This window comes from Protopterus annectens, chromosome 9.part0, assembly GCF_019279795.1.
Source record: "Protopterus annectens isolate FY-2018-M chromosome 9.part0, PAN1.0, whole genome shotgun sequence".
Taxonomy (NCBI): domain Eukaryota; kingdom Metazoa; phylum Chordata; order Ceratodontiformes; family Protopteridae; genus Protopterus; species Protopterus annectens.
The window spans coordinates 1,411,845,962-1,411,870,327 of record NC_056743.1 but is presented as its reverse complement, the minus strand read 5'-3'; the positions used below and the strand labels follow the sequence as shown (position 1 = coordinate 1,411,870,327).

The following is a 24,366-nucleotide window of genomic DNA, read 5'->3' as shown; positions in this document are numbered from 1 at the left end:
AACAGATCACCTCTGAGCAATCTGTATGATATAGAGTAGAGTGATAATAATTTGAGCCTGTCCACATAGGACAGGTGTTGGAGGCCATGGATTCTCTTTGTGAGGTATTTCTGTGGCCTTTCCAGTTGGGGCAGGTGTTTGGAGTGCTGCATACCAAACAGGATGTTGGACTCAATTATTGGCCTAATGAGGGAGGAGTACACAGAGGTAATAACCTCCTTTTTTCTGCATGCAATCCCTTTACTTATGAGATGAACCAACTAAAAGGCTTTTTTGACCACTGCCGCTACATGATGGTCAAATGTGAGATTGTTGTCAACAAGTATACTCGGGTCTCTCACCACAGATTGTGTACTTAGGGGGTTGCCGTTAATGTGGTAATTAGAAGGGGTCATGTTTTTGCCGAATGGTATGATAATACATTTTTTTGCATTTAACTTAAGACCATGACTTTGGCACCAGTCATTTGTTGCTGTGAGACCCTCCTGAATTATGTTAACATCTTTTGGGGAGCTGATGAGATAGGACTGGGAGGAGTAAAATATACAGCCCTGCCAGGTTTCAAACCCAGGACCCTGTCAACTACAGCAGAGTGCTTTAGCCCGTTTGTTTTATTTATAATGGAAAGGAAGATCCTTTAGTCAGTAAACAGACTGTCTAAATGATTGTTCATTTGTATCACCTTTTTGCTGTGGCAAATGGGATAAATATCTGGAAGGCAGTACAAGATTCAATATGTATATTACTAGTTGTACGTGCAGCATATTTCAGAAATATTTCTGCATAGGCTATTTTAAAAGCTGTCAAACAGTTACTCTACATATCCTCACAAAACATTGAACATTACAGTTTGGTCAGATAGATGTTCTTCTTGTTTCACTGTTGCAGTCATTACATTTGGGTAATCAGCTGGCAGGTTGCCCTCAGTCAGCCTGAATTCCAAAGTCTTAGGTCCTGCGTCGGTTGCTGCCTTCTTTTCCATGACGTCAGGTCGTCAGGGGTATAAAACATGCAGCCGACGCCATTTTCTTTAGTCTTTCTTGCTGCACGGTGCCCGAAGCTAAAGCATTTCGCAAGTGCCGGTCGGCTGACTACTGAAATATTCGCGTTTGAGTTTCAGAACAGAAGTCTTCAATAAAGCCAAGTACCCCGTTGGGGAAACTTTTTTCTTGCTTTTTACTGATGTCAGAAAAAGTTAATAATTGTATTACTTGTGGGAAGCAAATACCTCATAAGGATTTCCATCTATACTGTGTTCCTTGCCTAGGCCCTGATCACAACGTGCCTGGCTGTCGGTTTTGTGCTAGATTTAACCAATGCACTATTAAGTGTCGGTATATTTTTGCATCTAAGTATTTTGGAAACACATTTAACTACCCAGAGATGTCGTCGGATAGCAATCCGACTACCGGAGTACATAAAAAACGCAAAGAAAAGGACAGAGAAAGGCAGTCAAGATCCAAAACCAACGATGAGGCTTCTCCTAAGCCAGTCGCCGGTTCACCGGTACTCAGTAAGGCGCTTTTGCAGCCCCTGATACCCACTACCTTCGAGTCGCAGGCCTCTACCGACACCCATGTAGAGTCCGGCATGCCGCAAGATACTCAAGGTATTGGACCGACAGATGTATCTCCCTCGGATGGGTCCGGAGCCGCTGAGCAGGCACCGGCTTCTGAGGGTGTATTCAGACCTCAACATTTCTATATCAAACCGACGAAAGTTGCAAAACCAAAGGTAAAGACACCTTCTAAAACTAAAAAACCGACGCCTGAGCCACGTGCACAGACCTCTATGCCTAAAAAACAGATGATCAAAATGGCTGAAGACCTTATTACCTTGATCAGGGGTACCCATCCCCCTCCAGATAAGAGGCCTAGGCAAGACACTGACTATGAATCTTCAGATCAGGTTTCTATTTCTTCTGATTCCTCTTCTGATCAGGAATTATCTTTACCTCCCTATGAGGATTCTGATGCTGAGGAGTCTATTCCATCTGCATCTCCTCCTGAGGATTATTCATTTGGAGAAACCTTGCATACTTTGAGGGAGCATTTTCACTGGAAGAGTCAAGACTTCTCAGAATCAAAAAAGAGGCTCAGGGATTTCCTCCTTCTCCCTCAGCACAAGCCTTTAGCCATTCCCCCTGTGTTAGACATTGTGGATGATGTTTTTTTGGAGTCAAGCCTGACCCCTGACTCTCTACCTGCCGCTCCCAATAAGCCTGACAGGTATTACAGGGTCCCTGACTCTCAAAAATTTTTATTTAAAAACCCTGCTGCTGATCCTGAAACTATTTCACAGGGTCCAAAGGGAGTTAAGGCCTCAACAGCAAAACACCCTAGCCTCTCCCGACAGAGATTCAAGGGCGCTAGACTGATGGGGAAAAAAGGTTTATACATCTGCAACATTGGCAATCATGGCCTTAAACTGTCAATTTCATATGCTTAAGTGCCAACAACATGTTATGGGATTGCTGAAACAGAAAATTATGTTGATTTCAGAATGTGCAGAAAATAAGGAATTGCAGGAATTATTGTATGCAGCTGAACAAGTTGGAAATCATACTTTGCAATGTGGTTTTGATTCTTTAGAGGCCTCTTGCAGGGCCACAGTTACTGGATCTGTGATTAGGAGACATGCCTGGTTAAAGGAGCAAATTTGCCTGATCATGTTAAAGCTAAATTGCTGGATGCACCTTTACAGCATGATTCCCTGTTTGGTATTAAGGCAGAAGAGGTTTTAAAGAAAATGGAAGACAAAGCTAAGTCTATGCAAACTGTTAAAGATTTCTTACAAGTGCAGCCACCTAGATTCAGTAGACACTGGCCTACAAAAAATTGGTCCTTTCCTGTGTCAGAGCTCAAAGGGGCAAATCCAGTTGCCCTAAGGGTTCCAGGTACCAGGCTCAAGACTCATACAGGTCAAAGCAATGGGGTGCATCCACCTGCAAATTTGGAGGAGATAAAGCGCAAACCTACAGAAAGAAATCCCAATGACTTCCCTCTGCCTACACCAAGCACTTATCTTTTGGCAGCACCCATAGGGGGAAAATTAGCACTTTTTGCTCAAAATTGGCAGTTAATAACCCAGGACAAGTGGGCACTGAACATCGTATCACAGGGATACAGATTCCATTTCCACACTCTGCCAATGACAAATGGTTGGCCAGACCTGCCAAAAAAACAATGGGCAGAGGTACAGAAACAGGTTACGTCCGTCATGGATATGGGGGCCATTCATACAGTAAAAAAACAGGAAAAAGGACAAGGTTTTTACTTGACTGTTCTTGGTACCCAGGAAGGACAAGGCCTGGTGGCCAATACTGGATTTATCGATTTTGAACACATACCTGGACATTCCAAAATTCAAAATGCTCACTTTGCAACAGCTTCTGTCCATGCTGGGCAAGAATGCTTGGCTGGTGACTTTAGACTTAAAAGAGGCATACCTGCATGTCCCAATAAGACAGTCGTGCAGAAGATACCTCAGATTCAAGGCTGGCTTAATGCATTACCAATTCTCTGCACTGCCCTTTGGCTTATCTACTGCGCCCAGGGTCTTACAAAGTGCCTGGCACCAGTAATTGCATTTTGCAGACAAAGAAGTATTCAAATATATCCTTACTTGGACGACTGTCTCATTCAAGGAGAGAACAAGGACACTCTTCTACGACACCTGGCATTTGTGAAAAGGCTTCTAGCATGCCTAGGGTACACAAACGAAAATAAATCACAACTGGTACCCTCTCAAAAGATAACATTCCTGGGTGCAAGCTTGCATACAACTGCCCAGATGGCTTACCTCACGCCAGACAAACAAAGGCAACTGACTGCTTACTTCAAACTGATGGCAACAAAAACCCAGTCCTCTGCAAGACAAATTCTGCAGGCTCTGGGCTTCATGGCATCCTGCATCTTACTAATTCCATATGCAAGACTGCATATGAGGAAACTTCAATGGTACCTAAAAAGTTTATGGAGTCAACATTCACACAGTCTGGAAACAATGATTCCTCTCATCCCCTGCCTGCAACAGGAGTTTCTGTGGTGGGCAAAGGCCTGTCACCAAAACATGGGACGGCCCTTCACTCTTCCCCCTGCCAGACAAACCTTAACAACAGACGCATCAGATTATGCCTGGGGGACCCACATGGCATGAAGATGCATTCAGGGCATATGGGCACCAAATCAAATGCATCTACATATCAACCAGAAAGAGATGCTAGCTGTTCAAAATGCCCTAACAGCCTTCAAGGACTTACTTCATCCAGGACAACTACTGATAAAGACGGACAACACCACAGTCATGTGGTATATAAACAAGCAAGGGGGGCACACACTCATACCCCCTTTGCAGGTTAGCCATGGCACTGTGGGACACAGCTTTGACCTACCAAATAAAACTTCAAGCTCAATTCCTGCCAGGAAAGCAGAACACTCTGGCAGACGATTTAAGCAGAAACCTTATGGATCCTCACGAGTGGAAACTAAATCCAAACGTATTCAGCATGCTAACAGAGAAATGGGGGAGCCTAGACATAGATCTGTTTGCCTCTCCTCAAAATTATCAATTGAAAAGATTCTGCACCAGGACTTATCACAGACAAGCATGGAAAGTGGATGCCCTATCCTTCAGTTGGAAAAACCTGTCAGTTTACGCCTTTCCTCCTCTGCCTCTTCTACCCAAGGTCCTCCTAAAAGTCAGACAAGAGAAGCCAAAGATGATATTAATTGCCCTGGACTGGCCCCGCCAGTACTGGTACCCAGTCCTAAGGAACTTGTCTCAATACCCAGCTTGCCTCAAAGACCACAACTACTGTCCTAGCAAAACAGTCAGATCCTGCACAGTCAACTATAGGCTCTGAACCTGGCAGCATGGCTAATCATTTAATCATACGAATGACACCTCTCAGTAAAGCTGTGATGGATGTCATTTTGGAAGCCAGAAGGCCTAGTACTAGAAAATCTTATGCTGACAAATGGAAGAGATTCTGTGCTTGGAATCAAGCACAAGGAACTGATACAGCAGAACCACATATTCCTCAGATAATACAATACTTAACTGAGATGCTTGACAAAGGCCTATCTTTCTCATCAATCAGAATCCATGCCTCTGCCATTTCGGCTCATTACAATACAGAGCCACCAATCTTCTCTCATCCTTTACTAAAGCAGTATCTTAGAGGAGCCACAAACCTAAGGCCTCCTAGAAGATCACCATTACCTGCATGGGACCTCAGTTTTGTGTTGGAAAAGCTCACCCTGCTTCCATTTGAACCAGCCGCTGATATAAAGTTCTTATCATGGAAGACAGCTCTGCTACTAGCAATTACTTCAGCAAGAAGAGTTTCAGAGCTACAGCCCTCATGGCTGTAGAGCCTTTTATCATATTTTACCCAGACAGGGTGTCTCTGAGGACAAATCCTACTTTTATGCCTAAGGTGGTTTCCAGTGTGGCTCTTAACCAAACAATTCATCTGCCAACTTTTTATCCAAATCCACAGAACAAAGGGGAGATAATTCTGCATTCCTTGGACGTACACTGACAGCTAAGATTCTACTTGAGCAGGACAAACGCTCTAAGAAAAACTGAGCAATTACTAGTGTCATATGCTGCAGGATTAGAAGGAAAGGCTCAGTTTCAAAGTGGATAAGCCACTGCATCCGTTTCTGCTACTTACACCATGGTAAACCCATGGCCAAGGACATTAGGTCTCATTCCACCAGAGCTGCAGCTACTTCAGCAGCCTTTCTCAGAGGAGTACCAACCAAGGACATTCTAGAGGCTGCTACTTGGAGTTCTGTTCACACCTTTACAAAGCATTACCATTTGCCTCTCTACTCTAAGTCCAGGGCAGGCTTTGCCACTGCAGTGCTGCAGGGCCTTATAGCCGCATCTAATGCTGTTTAGCTTCAGCCTCCCAACCATAGCTTTGGGATTCTACCCAAATGTAATGACCGCAACAGTGAAACATGAAGAACGTAGTACAGTTGTGTACACCTGCCATAAATGTAGATCTTTGAGTGTATTCACTGTTGTAGTCCAGGTTACCCTCCCGCCATCCCCCCCTGTCATTCTACAGTTTATCTTTCCTTCTCTATCTTCTACAACCTATGTGGTGTATTTGCTTGTAGATGAAGGTAAAGTTTATATTGATGCATGTGTGTGTGTGTGTGTGTATATATATATATATATATATATATATATATATATATATATATATATAAAATATTGCTAACTTTTTGGGGGCACCTGACATTGGGGGCAAGAAAAACTAAAGAAAATGGCATCGGCTCCATGTTTTATACCCCTGACGACCTGACGTCATGGAAGAGAAGACAGCACCCGACGCAGGACCCAAGACTTGGGAATTCAGGCCGACTGAGGGCAACCTGCCAGCAGATTACCCAAATGTAATGACTGCAACAGTGAATACACTCGAACATTTACATTTATGTTAAGTGTACACAACTGTACTTTCAGGGATAGGAGAGATTGTGGCATGACTTGTTAACAAGTGTACACTAATGGTGACCTTGGTGCATTTGTGTTAATTTTAGTTAACAGTAGATCCCTCTGTTTTCCTATGGATTGCCTATAATGTTTTAGTAATCCATTATTCAGTTGCATTTTCTGGTTTTAATAATATGAAATTTTAAGGACAATAGCTTATTGCATTCACAACACCTGTCAGGATTAGAAGAGACTTGATTTGAGCAAAGCTCTTAGAAATGTCTGCTGCACACTAGCCAAATATCCATACAATGCTACCTCGTGACCAGCATTGCTCCTAATAGTAATGAAAGCATTGCTAATAAAAATGCTATTCAGGAAGGAAGACCTATAAAGCGCATGAAACCAAATATTACAATTTATTGTTACTCTGAGCCTCTGTCAGAGATCTTCTGATATGATTATATATGTATACTTGCATCCAACTGCAACAGATTAGCAAGGAGGAAGTACGGATAGCTATGAAGAGGATGAAGAATGGAAAGACTGTTGGTCCAGATGATATACCAGTGGAAGCATGGAGGTGCTTGGGAGAAATGGCAGTGGAGTTTTTAACCAGATTGTTTAATGAAATCTTGGAAAGTCAGTGGATGCCCGAGGAGTGGAGAAAGTGTTTTGGTATCTATTTTTAAGATACTGTAGTAACTACAGAGGGATAAAACTGATCAGCTACAGCTTGAAGTCATGGGAAAGAGTAGTGGAAGCTAGGTTAAGAAGGGAGGTGATGATTAGTGATCAGCAGTATGGGTTCATGCCGGGAAAGAGCACTACAGATGCAATGTTTGCTCTGAGAGTGTTGATGGAGAAATATAGAGAACGTCAGAAGGAGTTGCATTGTGTCTTTGTGGTCTTGGAGAAAGAATATGATAGGGTGACTAGAGAGGAGTTGTGGTATTGTATGAGGAAGTCAGGAGTGGCAGAGAATTATGTAAGAGTGGTACAGGATATGTACGAGGGTAGTGTGACAGTGGTGAAGTCTGCATTGGGAGTGACAGATGCGTTTAAGGTGGAGGTGGGATTACATCAAGGATCAGCTCTGAGCCCTTTCTTATTTGCAGTGGTGATGGACAGGTTGACAGATGAGATCAGACAGGAGGCCCCATGGACTATGATGTTTGCAGATAACATTGTGATCTGTAGTGAGAGTTGGGACCAGGTTGAGGAGACCATGGAGAGGTGGAGATATGCTCTAGAGAGGAGAAGAATGAAAGTCAGCAGGACTAAGACAGAATATGTGTGTGTGAATGCGAGGGAGGATAGAGGAATGGTGAGGATGCAGGATGTAGACTTGACGAAGGTGGATGAGTTTAAGTACTTGGGATCAGCATTTCAGAATAATGGTGAGTGTGGAAGAGAGGTGAAGAAGAGAGTACAGATAGGGTGGAATGGGTGGAGAAGAGTGTCAGGAGTGATTTTTGACAGACGGATACCAGTAAGAGTGAAAGGGAAGGTCTACAAGAGGCTAGTGAGACCAGCTATGTTGTATGGGTTGGAGACGGTAGCATTGACAAAAAGGCAGGAGTAAGAGCTGGAGGTGGCAGAGTTAAAGATGTTAAGATTTGCACTGGGTATGACAAGGATGGACAGGATTAGGAATTTGTATATTAGAGGGTCAGCTCTGGTTGGGCGGTTTGGAGACAAAGTCAGAGAGGCGAGATTGCGTTGGTTTGGACATGTGCTGAGGAGGGATGCTGGGTATATTTTGAAAAGGATGCTAAGGATGGAGCTGCCAGGTAAGAGGAAAAGAGAAAGGCCTAAGATAAGGTTTATGGATGTGGTGAGAGAGGACATGCAGGTGGTTGGTGTGACAGAGCAATATGCAGAGGACAGGAAGAAATGGAAACGGATGATCCGCTGTGGCGACCCCTAATGGGAACAGCCAAAAGAGAGAAGAAGACTTGCATCCAACTGCACTTTCTTTTTTGCACCACAGAAGATAGGGGATTTAAGACCAGCCGAGATGCGAGTGGCACAAACAGCTTTATCCCTGTGCAGCTGTATTGCATTGTTACCCTTCCCTCACATGTCTCATGCTTGTCTAAAAGACTAAATATGCTGCTTCTATCTTCATTATGCTTAAGTGCATATAAATATTAGCAAACAGCTAAGAAGGTTTCTTCACTCTTTCTTAGCAGACAGTCATTACCAGATTGACATTAACTTCCAGGGTGTTCACAAAGTGTATGTCAGGGATAGTAGCCCATTTGAAACTTCTGGCCATAAGTGTTCCTTCCCTAGTAGTGGTCTAAAGAGGCAGATCTGTCCAACAGAAGAAAATTCTGTTTCACTCATTGCAGTCCTAGGGCAGGTAGTGAACTCTGCAAAATCCCAGCTTCAGCTCGCTCAGGTGTTGACTTTTGTAGGCCATTAGTTGGATTATTAGCAAGGAGGAAGTAAGGATAGCTATGCAGAGGATGAAGAATGGAAAGGCTGTTGGTCCAGATGACATACCTGTGGAAGCATGGAGGTGTTTAGGTGAAATGGCAGTGGAGTTTTTAACCAGATTGTTTAATGAAATCTTGGAAAGTGAGAGGATGCCTGATGAATGGAGAAAAAGTGTTTTGCTACCAATTTTTAAGAATGAGGGTGATGTGCAGAGCTGTAGTAACTACAGAGGGATTAAATTGATCAATCACAGCATGAAGTTATGGGAAAGAGTAGTGGAAACTAGCTTAAGAAGGGACGTGATGATTAGTGATCAACGGTATGGTTTCATGCCGGGAAAGAGCACTACAGATGTGATGTTTGCTCTGAGAGTGTTGATGGAGAAGTACAGAGAAGGTCAGAAGGAGTTGCATTGTGTTTTTGTAGACTTAGAGAAAGCATATGACAGGGTGCCTAGAGAGGAGTTGTGGTATTGTATGAGGAAGTCAGGAGTGTCAGAGAAGTATGTAAGAGTGGTACAGGATATGTACGAGGGTAGTGCGACAGCGGTGAGGTCTGCTGTGGGAGTGACGGATGCATTTAAGGTGGAGGTGGGGTTACATCAAGGATCAGCTCTGAGCCCTTTCTTATTTGCAATGGTGATGGACAGGTTGACAGACAAAATCAGTCAGGAGTCCCCGTGGACTATGATGTTTGCAGATGACATTGTGATCTGTAGTGAGAGTACGGAACAGGTTGAGACGACCCTGGAGAGATGGAGATATGCTCTAGAGAGAAGAGGAATGAAAGTCAGCAGGACTAAGACAGAATATATGTGTGTGAATGAGATGGAGGATAGAAGAATGGTGAGGATGCAAGGAGTAGAGGTGGCGGAGGTAGATGAGTTTAAATACTTGGGATCAGTAGTTCAGAGTAACGGTGAGTGTGGAAGAGAGGTGAAGAAGAGAGTACAGGCAGGATGGAGTGGGCGGAGAAGAGTGTCAGGAGTGATTTGTGACAGACTAGTACCAGTAAGAGTGAATGGGAAGGTCTACAAGAGGGTAGTGAGACCAGCTACGTTATATGGGTTGGAGACAGTGGCAGTGACAAAAAGGCAGGAGTTTGAGCTTGATGTGGCAGAGTTAAAGATGCTAAGATTTGCACTGGGTGTGACGAGGGTGGACAGGATTAGGAATACATATATTAGAGGTTCAGCCGTGGTTGGAAGGTTTAGAGACAAAGCCAGAGAGGCAAGATTACGTTGGTTTGTACATGTGCTGAGGAGGGATACTGAGTATATCGGGAAAAAGATGCTAAGGATGAAGCTACCAGGTAACAGGAAAAGAGGAAGGCCTAAGATAAGGTTTATGGATGTGATGAGAGAGGACATGCAGGTGGTTGGTGTGACAGAGCAAGATGCAGAGGACAGGAAGAAATGGAAACAGATGATCCGCTGTAGCGACCCCTAATGGGAACATCCGAAAGAAGATGATGATTAGACATTTATTTTAAATGTACAAAGACTTTAGCACCTTCTAGGAATAATGCAGTTACAGATCAATGTGCTACAGCCAGAATTTGCCACCGGGCCCTAGGTCTGATGGCAGTATCTGCTGTGATTATCCATCATGTGAGGTTTCACATGGACAGCTCCTAAATGCTTTATCCCATGCATGGATCTCTTCAAATTGTCGATGGTATGATCCCACTTATTCTCATTAGGGGTAATGTATAATTATTGACCGTGGGGTGATTAAGGCCAATCTCTAATCAAATGGGGTAGGTTATTTAGAACACAAAAATAGAAACTGGCTAGGCTTAAAATGGCCCGCAAGGGCAGCTCGCATAGTACTTACCTATAGACCTACAAAACAGTTGCAGTCCATACCTAAAGCACATTAATTTTGAGCTGTCTTACCATCTATTACTTTTTTTTTTTGAAGGCTTCATTGTATGTCATCTGTGCAGCAACAGCCTTATTGCCCCTGAATAGCTTTGGATAACTTCGAGTCAGTGTAATTTCTAGATCTTGGTTTTCCTTTTGGAATCCTACACATCAAAAGAATATTCTTTTAGGGCAGTCACCCAGTAGTGTAAACTGGATGGACTCTGCACACTTGGAAATGAAGGAACTATTGGAAAAGTCAGATATGAAAGTTAGAGGCACTTCCCATAGTGTTAGATCTATTAGTATAGAGTTACAGCTGCAGGAACCAGCTTACCCTTCATTACCATGCCTAGTGTTTTGTAGTTTAATGTGTATTTTTAATTTGGCCTGGAACTAGAGAGGTAGAATGAAACACTGCATTTTGGGATGGTGTGGAGTTGGAAATATTTATGCGCCAAACATGGATTGAAGGCCAGGGGCAACCGTCATGGATGGTAGTTGCAGGTGGAGCTCTTCCTGCAGTCCTAACAGGCTGGTGCCTGTAACATTTTGATCTACATTCTCACTGTCGTACTAACCGTTAGGCTGTATGGGGGGTTTCCCACCTAGAAAACAACAACCATCCAGCTTTAAAAAACTCTGGCTCCTCCCCTCTCCCTTTACTACGACTGCTGATCAACTAATCCCATGGAGGGAAATCAGTAATCAAAGTGAAGACTAGAGGACTTTCTTGCCATCTCTAGAAGCATCCCTCTAAATTCATCATCAAGCCCTTTTTTCTATTTTCTACATGGGGCTGGGGTGTCATCTTAACTGTCGGCAACTCTCTCGATTCAGTGCTACACTCCTGCTTTCTTCGACACTCATGCTTAATTGTCGCAAATCTTCTCTCACACAACCCATCCACCCTTTGCTGAATGCCCAGGTTTTGTTTTACCTTCTTCCTGTCTGTCCCAAGTCATCTTCACCAGATTATCTTTTGCTTTTCTTCTCAAAGTAAACAGGAGCAGCAAATTGTCTAAGAGATTAATTTCTTTCGGATAAGTCCCTGTTGAGGAACCCCCTCCACACAGAAACTATTGCCTTTTTAAGAAAAATAATATGGTTTATTTCTGATTAAAAGCTGTATTTTCTCCTTAAGAAATGCAGTATTTTTTCATAATATCAAATGTTTCCTGTCAGGGACCTCTCTTTTTAGTTAGTGAAGTCTGTTCATTTATTTGGGGTTATTTTTGTGAGCTTGTGTAAACATTGATTTTTTGGAGCACACTTAGGCAATGAGTAGGAATGTGTGTGTCAGTGTAGTACTTACTTAGTGACAATCCACTTGCCATGTTGCTTTTCTGTCAGTGTGTTTGAATGTTTGAAGGTACTGACAGGGAAATTGTTCTGCTTGTGCTTTTTTTTCTTGTGAAGGAATTGGGGAAGCGTTGTAAGTTTAAGTGTGCTGCTTGCGAACACTCAGTGAGAACTTAACTTTCCATCTGACTCACTCCTGCAACACTTACTGCTTTTGAATCCTCTTCTTGGATACACCTGGATACTTAATTAGGTCTTGCTGGTTCTTCTCCTGCTGTACCTATAAATAAAAAATGTCATACCATGGAGTCTTTGCCATTGTTGCAGACTTTGTTTATACCTCAGCCAATAGTAAGTGAAGTTGCAGTGGCCATTGGTTGTTACTCAAGACCATTTACTTACCTATCCTTGTCTGACCTCCTCCCAAAGGTAAGAAGAGATGTCCTTCCATTTCACTGTTGTAGTATTTCTTAGAATAAGGATTGCCTGCCAAGGACGGCCCAACTTCCAGCCAGTATACCAAAGCCTTTAAGCTGCTAAGGGTATGCCTTACATTACATTACATGTATGCTGTACAGCATAGAGCATAAAGGTGACATTCATACTGTACTTTCCAAAAAAAAAAAATCCTTGGACCCAGCATTTGAATTCACTGAAATATCAAATTCCAATTTGTTTTCCTTGTAAAAAGGGAATTGAATTAGTGGAGACAATAAATTCAACTGAATCCAAGTCTCCCTTGCTGTCCTCAGAACCCAAACCAAGCTTATTACAGGCATGCCAGATTTTGCTTGGGGAGCAGTTTCCTTGAGGTTAAAAGTGGAATCTTTCAGACAGACCAGAGCTCATCAACATAATGGAAAGTGGCTGTGATCCATACCTTGAAGTCTCTCCATAACCTGTGGTTTCCAGGATCTTTTCAAGTGTTTCATAGACAATACCACAGCCATCTTGCGCATAAACAGGGTGTACAAGGTTGTAGCCCCCATGCAGACTGGCTGTGATGCTTTAGGAGTTAGCTCTTCAGTATTCCGTAACCCTCCAACCATCTTATGTTAAAGCAAATTGTAGCGGTAGACAAGCTGAGCAGGACCAGGATAGAGCCTTAATGGGAAGTGAATGAAGGGATATTTCAGGAACTTATCCATTTGTGGAGAATACCTCAAATAGAGCTGTTTGCCTCCTTTCAAAACAGACTCCTAATCAAGTTTTGCTCCAAGGCTTCTAGCAAGCAAGTCTGGAAAAAAGATGCAATTTAATTACCTTGGAATGGAACGTTCATTTATGGGTTTCCTCCCTTTCCACTGAATCTTCTCCTTTCGGCTTTTCCTGTCAGGGGTTGCCCCAGCGGAACAACTATCCACAGAATGATATCCAGGGTAATTCTGACAATTCAGAAGGATACCCCAAAAAATCATTGTGGTGACTGCCTCATGACCAAAACATTTGTTGTCTCTTATGGAATTGGCCAATCACAATTAACACAATGATTCAATCCTAGTACCTTTTAGGCAGTTATTTCATGAGAACACGCAGCAGGTACTAAAGGAGGCAAGAAAGTCTGCTACTAGAAAATCCTCTACTGGTAAGTGGAAGCAGTTTTCTTGTTCCGCCTAACCAGTAACCAAACGTCCGTCAGCAAATTTTGCACCGCTGGTGCTCAGATATTTGTGTGAGTTATTTTCCTCTGGCCTCTTTCATTCCTCTATAAAGGTTCATCTTGCCAACATTCCAGCATGTCTTTCTTGGATTTTCCTCTTTCTTCTCTGTTTGTTGTAAAACAGTTTCTGAAGGGAGTTTTACACCTGAGGCTTCTATGTAAACAGGTTTCTCCTCTTTGGGATCTCACACTTGTGCTGAAGAAATTGTCCATGTCATGTTTTTAAGGTGCTTGACTTGAAAAACTGTGCTCGTCATTGCTCTGACATCTGCAGGGAAAGTATCTGAGTTGCAATCCCTCATGGTGGAGTGAACCCTGTCTGATTTTCCACATGATAGAGTGTCTTTAAGAACAAATTCCACATTCATGCCCAGAGTAGTTTCAGAGTTTACTTTGTATCAAGCCATCAATCTCCAAGTTTTCTACCCAGAACCTAAAAGCCAGACAGGATTCTGCATACTGTGGATATGCATAGGCAGGTCAGGTACTGATTTGACAGAACTAAGCCCTTTAGAAAAGCCAGTCAGCTGTTTATTCCTTATCAAGGGACAAAAAAGGGACACCTTGTGTCTAAACGGACACTTTCAAGGTGGTTGTCCTCAGTTGTTGCTTTTTGCTATTCCCACTGTGGCAAATCCATTCCATGCAATTTCAAGGCACATTTGCCTAGAGCCTTTTCTTCTTCTGTGGCATACTGGAAAGGGTTGGACTCTAGAAGCATTCTGGAGGCAGCTACATAGTCCTCTGTATATACTTTTACAAAGCATTACACACTGGATTCCTTTTCTAGATCCAGGCTTAGTTTTGCTTGAATCATTCTCCAGGGCTCCTGGATCCACATTCTTCCTCCATCCGGATTGGTAGGCTTTGGCAAAAAATAAAGGCTACTCCAGTAGTGGGAATGATGAAAGTAGTACATGTGTGTAAGTTGCACTTGCCTGTAACAGTAGAAGTTTGAATTCCTCAATGCTGTTGTAGCCGTACCCACTCTGCACTCCCCCACACTTGTATAAAGTTGTAGTTGGGATATAAAGTAGGATTTTGTGTGTTTCTACTTTATATGTTTCATTGTTATTATTGGTTGTTGATTCAGGATTGGTAGGCTCTTCTCTCCTTGTACGGGTAAGAAAGTACTGAAGAAATCTTCACCCTGACTGCTGATTTCCCTCCTCGGGATTAGCCAGTCAGCACTCAGAGTGAAGGTGCGGAGGGAGCCAGAGCTTTTTGAAGCTGGCCGTTTCTTTTTTTTTTTCCCCTTGGATGGAAGCAACTTGTATACCCTTAAGGCGACTACAGCAGTGAGGGATTCAAATATCCACTGTTATGAGTAAGTGCAGCTTATACACCTGTACTTTTTTTATTTTCTTCTATCTGCTTTAACTTGATTAGGCTTACATGAGCTAGGCCCTCCTAAGGCATGTAATGGGATAAGACAGACAGACATTCCTGGGTGGAATGCCATTCCATAAAAGGATGCTCACATGTTACATGCCAGCCTACACATGTCCATGGACAAGTAAGATGACTGACATTCCAACTATCAGCTGGTCTGCGAATTGCTCAGTTAAAATCCACTGTTTATTTTCTGCTTTTCTGTACATCCATTTGTGTTTGGGACTGTATTTCCTTTGTATGTTCTGCTAGATGAAAATACACGAAAGACTGACCCACACTTTAGAGTCTGTCTTTTGTTAGATAATTTGTGGATTATATTTAGTTTTACTTGAGACCGGAGTATACCCCTTAAATAACCCTAGGGTACCAGAACTTGACGAATACATTTGGGAAGCATGACTATGTTTAAAAAGACCCCCCCATTGGTCATTAGTTTGTAATCGCCTGTGAACCGTTGAACTTATTTGTGAAGTCTTTCAAGAAAATTTAAGTTTTCCCCTGAGAAGGAAATAAATGTTTATGGCTGGCATGCTGTTATTTATTTTGAAAAAAAAATGTATGCATATAATAACGCCTTTATAACAGAAACTGTATTGTTATAAAGAAAACAGAGCTTTATTTCTTTGCTTTCTTCTTTTCAGCAGTGAAGTTGATCTTCCTATAGATGTAGAAACTGTCACACCGACCCCTATGCCATTATATGATAATCAAAAAGCTCGTAGTGTGATGAACGAGTGTGAGCGCCATGCAATCTTTGCAAGGACTGACACAGACATACCACTTCCTCCAGATGACTGGGAAGAGCACATCAATAGGTAGGTTAACACGTACCTTGTATATTTACAAAGATGCCTAGGTGCTAATTCATTTTATTAACAAATTGTTATCTAGAATATTTATTTTGTTAAAGTTCAAAATGGTTGTACTGAATGTATATATTTGTGTTTTCAGAGATAGTGGTTTAAATAGAAGCTATAATTTGGTATTTTGTTTCTGTCATGAGCTGTGAACTAAAAATGTATTTGTAAGAGAGAAGGGCTGCTTGGTCTTGTGCACTACGGTGAGGAAACTGTATGCCACACTGTTTTATGATTATTGTAAGAATTGTATTAAAATAAAGATATATTGTAAATTTACTGTAAGTTACATGTGTTTTGCAAGTGAATAAAACATTAAGTGCTTGTTTTTGTATGCATGTTGAAAGTTGAGAGGGAAAAAACATTTTCAAGTAGTGGGCTCCAGAGCTGGCAAAATACATTGTGTCAGTCATCTGCATTGTGGTGAAAGAGATGGAGATAGCTATAATTGAAAAAAATTTGTATGCATTTGAGTTTATAGAAGAAATGTTAATAGAGACAATCCAGCCTAAACTCCAAACGTTTACTGATAAATTGGAGTGGAGTGTTTTGTTAGTTTAAATGTTTAACAGATGCAGTAAAGTTGGTGATAAACCCTACAACCATGTGAACATAATTTTTTTACTGTGGCAGAAGAATAGTTGTCTGCAGTAGCTGACTGTGAGCTAACTGATCTTGGGGACAGGCATACAGGGAAAATGCTTATGAATGGAGTTCCAGAAAAAAGTGACTGTGCTGCATTTATATAGATATAAGCTGCTGCTCTGGATTGGCTTGCAGGCATATTGTATCAAAATCTGAAGAACACATTGGTTTCTTGACCAAGGCCACTTATGGCAACCAGGAAACCTCTATATATTTTAGTTCAGTTTAAGTCTTGGCATATAAACAAATACATTTTGTCTTTGTTATGGAAGCCAGGTGAAATCTGTAACATAAGAGACAAAAGATTCTGTAGAAAACTTCTTTTCTTTACTGATGTCTAGAAAACTTGCCTGATTCTTAGTGGTCATGTGTGATGTTGGGTAAAGAACTTGAAGCTCAATGTGCTGTATCCATGGCAGCAGAATTGTGGTGGTGCTTGAGAAGATAACATCACTGCCACCCAGTTTCTCTGTCTGACTAAAGTTTTTGTTTCTCAGTTACCACCTTCATTTTCAGTAATATTCTTACTGAATTCAGTGTTATCACTGACTCCCTACCCTGGTATAAAAACGTTTTAGAAAACAGACATTTCAAAGTCAGACTTGATAATACCCTTTTTGACACTTTTCAGCATCTTAAAGGTGTACCTTAAGACGCCATCCATTCCCTCCTACTTTTCGCTATTTTCAATAAAAAAATTATCACTTGACCTTCCACAGCTTTCTCTACTTTATGCAGATCATCCAGCCCTTCCCAGTCTGTAGTCCACACCAATTTGAACTGCAGTTGGACTGTAGCAGTTGCATCTTTGGCTAATTCAGCACAGTTTCCTTTTGAAACCTCTAAAACCAAAACAATGTTTTTTAGCACATCCCAAAGATTTTTCAAATGCCCTAAGACACTAAACATATTCAACTTAAACAACTACTTCAAGTAACTAACAGAGTTTTTGGATTGATCAGCCACTCAGATTTCACTACCAGATAGAAGAAAGGAAAAAAAAACCCAGCAAAAATAGTTTTTTGTTGTGTGTCAAACAGATCTCTCCTTTGATTTCTGCTTCTGCTGCCACCAGATCAGCAAAGGATCCTCCTGTCCCAGCTTGATTACGGCCTCCCCATTATTGCTGTAGCCTCTAAAAGTAGCACCGTTTCTCTTTAGACTATCTCTATTTGTTGTTTTATTACAAACTGCCCTCCTGAAGAATGCTGTTGACTCACACTTGAAAAGCAGAATGGCTTCCCATGCAACAAATAGTCAACCTACTACAAGGGCCTTGACATTTTTAATTGCCACACATTGAAACCTTTGCAGCATTGTCAGCCAAACTCCATGACAAAAAACTGCTCACACAGCTTGGTACTCCACATGTCACAAACCACTCTCTCTCTCTCACTTTCTCACAGTCCCTCCCTCCACTGCAAGCACCTGCCTCCAATCTACTGGCCATGCTGCCCCCCCCCCCCCCCCCGCAGTCCATCACACTAAACCTCAAAGAAAACTGCTGACTACCTAATTTATCTCCCACCTTCAGCTTCAAGCCAAACGTTCCTGTCTTCAGTCAGAGCATATTACCTAATCCCCTCTCTCCTACCAAACTTTTACATTGCCTGTCATTATATTTTTGTACATATTCTTAATTGTATTCATTTGCCATCCTACACTAGTCTTTGCATTGTTTGAAGACCTTTGCATATTTGTATACCTGCAAATCTATATATTTTGACATTAAGATCTTTGTAAAACTTTCCTTTGAAGACTTAAGTGGAATGTAACCTCTCAGTTGTTTATTTTTATATATTAACTACTGCTCCTGTTTGTAAACTGACTGTGAAATTGTTTTCATTCAGGGTGTGTCTGTAAATAGTCCATTTTGATCAGTGTACTACCCAGTAAACAAATGTAAATAAGTAAAATACAAGCAAAGCTGAATTTTGTTGGATTGATATATAAGGTAAGTAATAAGATTGCAAACCTGTGACTATTGTGTACTTGTATAACCAGTAGTGGGCATGATGCCCCGTCATCTGCAGGTAGTAGTAGTAGATATTTGGCTTTTCCGGGTTAGGGGTCACCACAGCGGAACTCCGGTCCGCTCATGATTGGCAGTGGATTTGTACGGTGCCGAGTTGCCAGCCCGACGCCCAACCTACGACGAAGGCACGCCCATTCACGCTCGCACCTACCTGCATGTCTTTTTAACGGCACTCGACCGCGGGGAGGACATGCAGACTCCACACAGAAGGCACTCCAGCCGAGAATCGAACGGGAGAACCTCTTGCTGTGAGGCGACAACACTAACCGTTGCACCACCTTGGGAACTGACATGGAAAATGAGTGGTCAGATGGAATATACGCTGCAAAAGATGGTTGTAATGGGAGACGAAACTTGTTGGAAAAATCTAAGACTGTCATAATTTTTGGCAAGAATATGGATATTGAATTTTACAGGATTTTGTGAAAACTATGGTGATGCATTGGACAGGTTTTACTAAACTGTCAGTGGGGCTTGTGAAAGTGAACAGGTTGCTACTATTGGTTCTCGAGGGTTATTTTGGTAAAGCTGTGGTGATTATGGTGTATTTCGTATCTATATATGAAAACGAACAAGTATTGCATTGTGGCAGATTTGACAGACAAGATGTAAACCTGTGATGATTATGGTGCAGTTCGTATCTACATATGAAAATGAGCAAGTATTATGGCAGCTTTGGCAGACAGGAAGTAGAATTTTAGTAGATGACCAAGTGCTGTCCTTAACTTTTTTCAAAAGAGGCTACAGTTTGTGGATGTTGGTGAAGGACGCAGGAGATATAATGTAAAATAATTAAGGTTGTTTTCCCATCCAGAAAATTTGTGCCATAAGATGGCCAAGACTTTTTTACATGTGCTGGGAATGCAGCTGCTCTGCTGAGAGACTTGCTCACTAGTTCTCTTGAAAGATAATGGAGGTTAATTATATTTGACTGGTTAATCCAGGTGCATCTTTTAACTTGGATGAGGTATGGGAGTAGCAACAAGAGCATGGAGCAGATGGAGCAGATTGGAGATGATATGAAAGCTCCTGTCTGACTGCCTCCTTAACTAAGTTATAAGGATTGAAGGTAGCTTAAATGGGATGGTTGCATTAGTAAATCAGTTTAGGCTGAACAGCAGAATTATCAGAACTAGAGGACATTATTGCTTGGGTGGGTGCTATAACAGTATTCATTGTTATGTAGGAGGCGGTGCTATGGTAGCCTAGTTATTAAAAGGTAATATAAATAAATCCATTTTTTTTTTCTTTACATGTAAAGGGACAGTTTAACTCATTTGTCTGTAAATAGGGAACTGCAAATGATACTTTTTGACATCCTTGTCTGCGCACCATATCAGGGCTAACCACTGCATGATTTAAAAATGTGTCTCTAGGAGATTCAGTGGTGGTGGTTAATTTTGCCAAAAATGGGCATGGGTGTTTGCCGGTGATAAGTGGGTTGAGGACCTGGCCTACTCCGACCTACCCCAGAGACCCATACTAAAGGTGGGAGTGGTGATGTTCTTTGTGTTTCACTGTTGCAGTTGTTACATTTGGGTAATCTGCTAGCAGGTTGCCCTCAGTCGGCCTGAATTCCAAAGTCTTTGGTCCTGCGTCGGTTGCTGTCTTCTCTTCCATGACGTCAGGTCGTCAGGGATATAAAACATGCAGCCGATGCCATTTCCTTTAGATGTTCATCGTGCATACAGCTGCAGTAATCACAGATGGGTTCTCTGCCATCAGGCGGGTCCTCGGTCGGCCGAATTCCAAAGTCTAGGCCCGGCGTCGGTTGTTGTCGCTTTCTTTCCTGACGTCAGTGCGACAGGGGTATATAAGACACAGCCGACGCCATTTTCTTCAGTCTTTTTTGCCGCTCGGTGCCCGAAGCAGAAGCAGTTCGCAAGTGCCGGTCGGCCAGCTCCTGAATTTACGAAAAATTGGAAACCGAAGTCTTCTTTAAAGCTAAGTACCCCGTTGGGAAAACTTTTCTTGCCTCAGACCGATGTCAGACAAAGTTAACAATTGTATTTCTTGTGGGAAGCAAATACCGCATAAGGATTTCCATTCCCTCTGCATACCTTGTTTAGGCCCAGACCACGACGTCTCGGGCTGTCGCTTTTGCGCTACTTTCAATAAATGCACTATTAAGCGTCGGGCGGAGTTCGCCCATCACTTTTTTGGTAAAGCCTTTGATTATAAAATGTCATCGGAGACTCCGACTACCGTTTTGTCCAAAAAACGCAAGGACAAGGACCGACATGCGAGGTCCGCGGTCTCCACCGACACCATGCCAAAAACGGCTACACGTGGTCCGGTTCTCAGCGAGACACCTACACAGCCCCTGATTACCGACGACACTTCTTTGGCGGTGTCTTCTGTAACCGAGACCGCAGGTACCTCGGCCCATACCCAGACTACAACCACCAAAGCCACTGTGAGTGTTGAGCCTCCTAATGTGGACAGGTCCACTTCCACCCATGGTGTCTTTAGACCCTCATCTTCCTTTTCCATTAAGGCCTTTACTAAGTCCAAATCAGCCATGCATCCCAAGAGGCCTGTTGCACAGGGCCCATCTCCAGGCCCCATGCCTAAAAAGCAGATGCTAAAAATGGCTGAGGATTTAATTACTCTTATCAGGGGTTCCCAACCCCCTCCAGACAAGAGACCCAGAGTGGAGGAAGATTCTCCCTCTTCTGACCAGGGCTCCATTTTTTCTGAACATTCTGATGTAGAGGAACACTCGTACTCCCCTTTTGAAGATTCTGATGCAGAGCAGTCCATTCCTTCTGTATCTCCCCCAGAGGATTTTTCTTTTGGGGAAACCTTGCACACCTTGAGGGAACACTTCCATTGGGAAGGCCAAGACTTTTCTGATTCCAAGAAAAGACTTAGGGAATTTCTTTTGTTACCTCAACACAGACCTCTGGCGATACCTCCTGTCTTGGACATACTTGAGGATGTTTACTCGGAGGCTTGCCTTAATCCGGATTCCCTGCCTCCTGCCCCAGTCAAGCCTGATAGGTACTACAGAGTTCCTAACTCTCACCAATTTCTTTACAAAAGCCATAATGCTGACCCTGAAACCATTTCTCAAGGCCCCAAGGGAATGAAGGCCTCTACTGCTAAGAATCCACTACCTTCCGAGAGTCTAGATCCTTAGGAAGGTGGGGAAAAAAGGTATATACCTCGGCCACCCTAGCCACGAGGGCCTTAAATTGTCAGTTCCATATGCTTAAATATCAGTAGTTTCTGTTATAACAATTAAGAAATAAAATGTCTCAACCTGAACAACCAGATTTGAAGGAGTTGCAGAATATGATGCATAGTGCAGAACAAGTGGGTAAACACACCTTACAATGTGGCTATGATGCCCTAGAGGCCTCAAGTAGAGCTGCTGTTACAGGATCAGTCGTTCGTAGACATGCCTGGCTTAGGGAACAAATCTTGCCTGATCATGTTAAAGCTAAACTACTAGATGCTCCTTTACAAAAGAATGTACTATTTGGTACTAATGCTGAGGAGATACTACGGAAAATGGAAGAAAAAGCTAAATCTATGCAAACTGTCAAAGCTTTTCTACAGGTTCAACCACCACGTTTTAGCAGAAATTGGCCTTCAAAAAACTGGTCCTTTCCAGCCACGGACAAGCCCCAAAGAGGTAGATACAGGCGCACAAGGGGCAGAGGACAATCTCAAGGATCATACAGAGGCAGACAATGGCAAACTCCAGCACCAAGAGGTGGCGAAGACAGTGCACAACAATACAGGAAACAAATCCAATGACTTCCTCCTTTCCATGCCAAGCAAGTCTCAGCTGGCAGCACCCTTGGGAGGAAAGCTGGCATTATTTACAAGAAATTGGCATATTATCACAACAGACAAATGGATCCTGGACACTATAAACAGAGGCTACAGATTTCATTTTCACACTCTTCCAAAAATGAGAGGCATGCCAAACCTGCCACACAATCAAAGGGCAGAGGCACAAATACAAACTTCAAAGCTCATGGACATGAAAGCTATTCAAGAGGTACCTACTCACGAACAAGGTCAAGGTTTTTATTCCAGACTATTTCTGGTACCAAGGAAAGGAACTGACTGGAGACCCATTTTGGACTTATCCATCCTAAACACATTTCTACTCGTACCAAAATACAAGATGCTCACATTACAGCAGCTTCTTCCCATGCTGGGCAAGGAGTTTTGGCTGGTAACATTGGACCTCAAGGAGGCATACCTGCATGTCCCAATCAGACAAAGCTGCAGAAGATACCTCAGATTTCTTGCAAGTTCAATCCACTATCAATTCTCTGCATTGCCCTTTGGCTTATCTACTGCGCCCAGGGTATTCACGAAATGTCTGGCATCAGTAATTGCCTACTGCAGACTTCAAGGGATACGAATTTACCCTTATTTGGACGACTGCCTGATCCAAGCGGACAGCAAGCACATACTTCTGGAACATCTGGCTTATGTAACATGGTTATTGAATTCTCTGGGATACACAGTCAACAAAGAGAAATCCAGGCTAACACCATCTCAGAAAATAACTTTCCTGGGTGCCAGCTTGGACACAAACACCCAGATGGCCTATCTCACGCCAGAAAAACAGGGGCAACTAACTCAGTACTTCAAAATACTAGCAAATTGTACCAGGCTCACTGCAAGGAAAATCCTGCAGGCTCTGGGCTTCATGGCATCTTGCATTCTTTTAATCCCATGTGCAAAGTTGCATATGGGATTAAAAAAATCTAGATCCGTCAGAGCCACAAGGGCGGGAGACTTAAACCTCGACACGGCTATTAATAGGACGTGCTGGAGGGATAGATTCATCACCCAAAGACTCCCTATGCTGTGGAATAAAATCCCGGTATATGTGAGGCAGAGCACCTCGCTGGCCTTGTTCAAGAGAAATCTTGACCAATGGATGGGAGATCGCAGATATACCCCAGGGATTACCTCAGTGTCACTGCTCAACAGAGGCACAGCAAAATAATGGGTATAGTTCCCCATACTAAAGGCGTGGCGTAAGCCACAAAACTATGGGCTAGGCTTGTAAATGCCCTCGGGCAGATAGCCTAGTATGAACCTATGAACCTATGAACCTATATGAGGAAACTTCAATGGTACCTAAAAAACCTATGGTCTCAACACAGCCACAGTTTGGAAACAATAATACCAATAATCCCATGTTTGCAAAAGGAATTTCTATGGTGGGCCCAAGCATGTCAAACAAACACAGGTCTTCCATTCTGCAAGCCTCAAGCAAATCAAGTCATCACAACAGACGCCTCAGACTACGCCTGAGGGGCGCACATGACAGACAGGTGCATTCAGGGCAAATGGTCCCAAAAGGAAAAGCACCTTCACATCAATCAAAAAGAAATGTTAGCAGTGATAAATGCAATTACAGCTTTCAAGGACCTCCTGCATCCAGGGCAATTATTGATAAGAACAGACAACACCACAGTAATGTGGTACATAAACAAACAAGGAGGAACACATTCATACCCCCTGTGCAGGCTAGCCATGTTACTTTGGAACTTGGCTCTGGAATGGCAAATCGAACTTCAAGCACAGTACTTGCCAGGATTGGAAAACATGCTGGCAGACAATCTAAGCAGAAATATGACAGACCCACACGAATGGAAGTTGCATCTTCAAGTGTTTACTAAGATAATCCAAACGTGGGGAAGGCCAGACATAGATCTCTTTGCCTCCCACAGGA

At 42.7% G+C, this 24,366-nt stretch overlaps 1 protein-coding gene across 4 annotated transcripts in view; it reads left to right on the top strand.

Annotated features, from left to right (window-relative positions):
- Positions 1 to 24,366, top strand: part of KANSL3 (KAT8 regulatory NSL complex subunit 3) — a 2,067,031-nt gene that overhangs the window by 103,958 nt on the left and 1,938,707 nt on the right. For all 4 annotated transcript variants that reach the window (XM_044084373.1, XM_044084371.1, XM_044084372.1 and 1 more), the window contains exon 3: positions 15,761 to 15,934. In XM_044084373.1, coding sequence (XP_043940308.1) covers positions 15,761 to 15,934 — 174 coding nt within the window. The remainder of the gene's footprint in view (positions 1 to 15,760; positions 15,935 to 24,366) is intronic.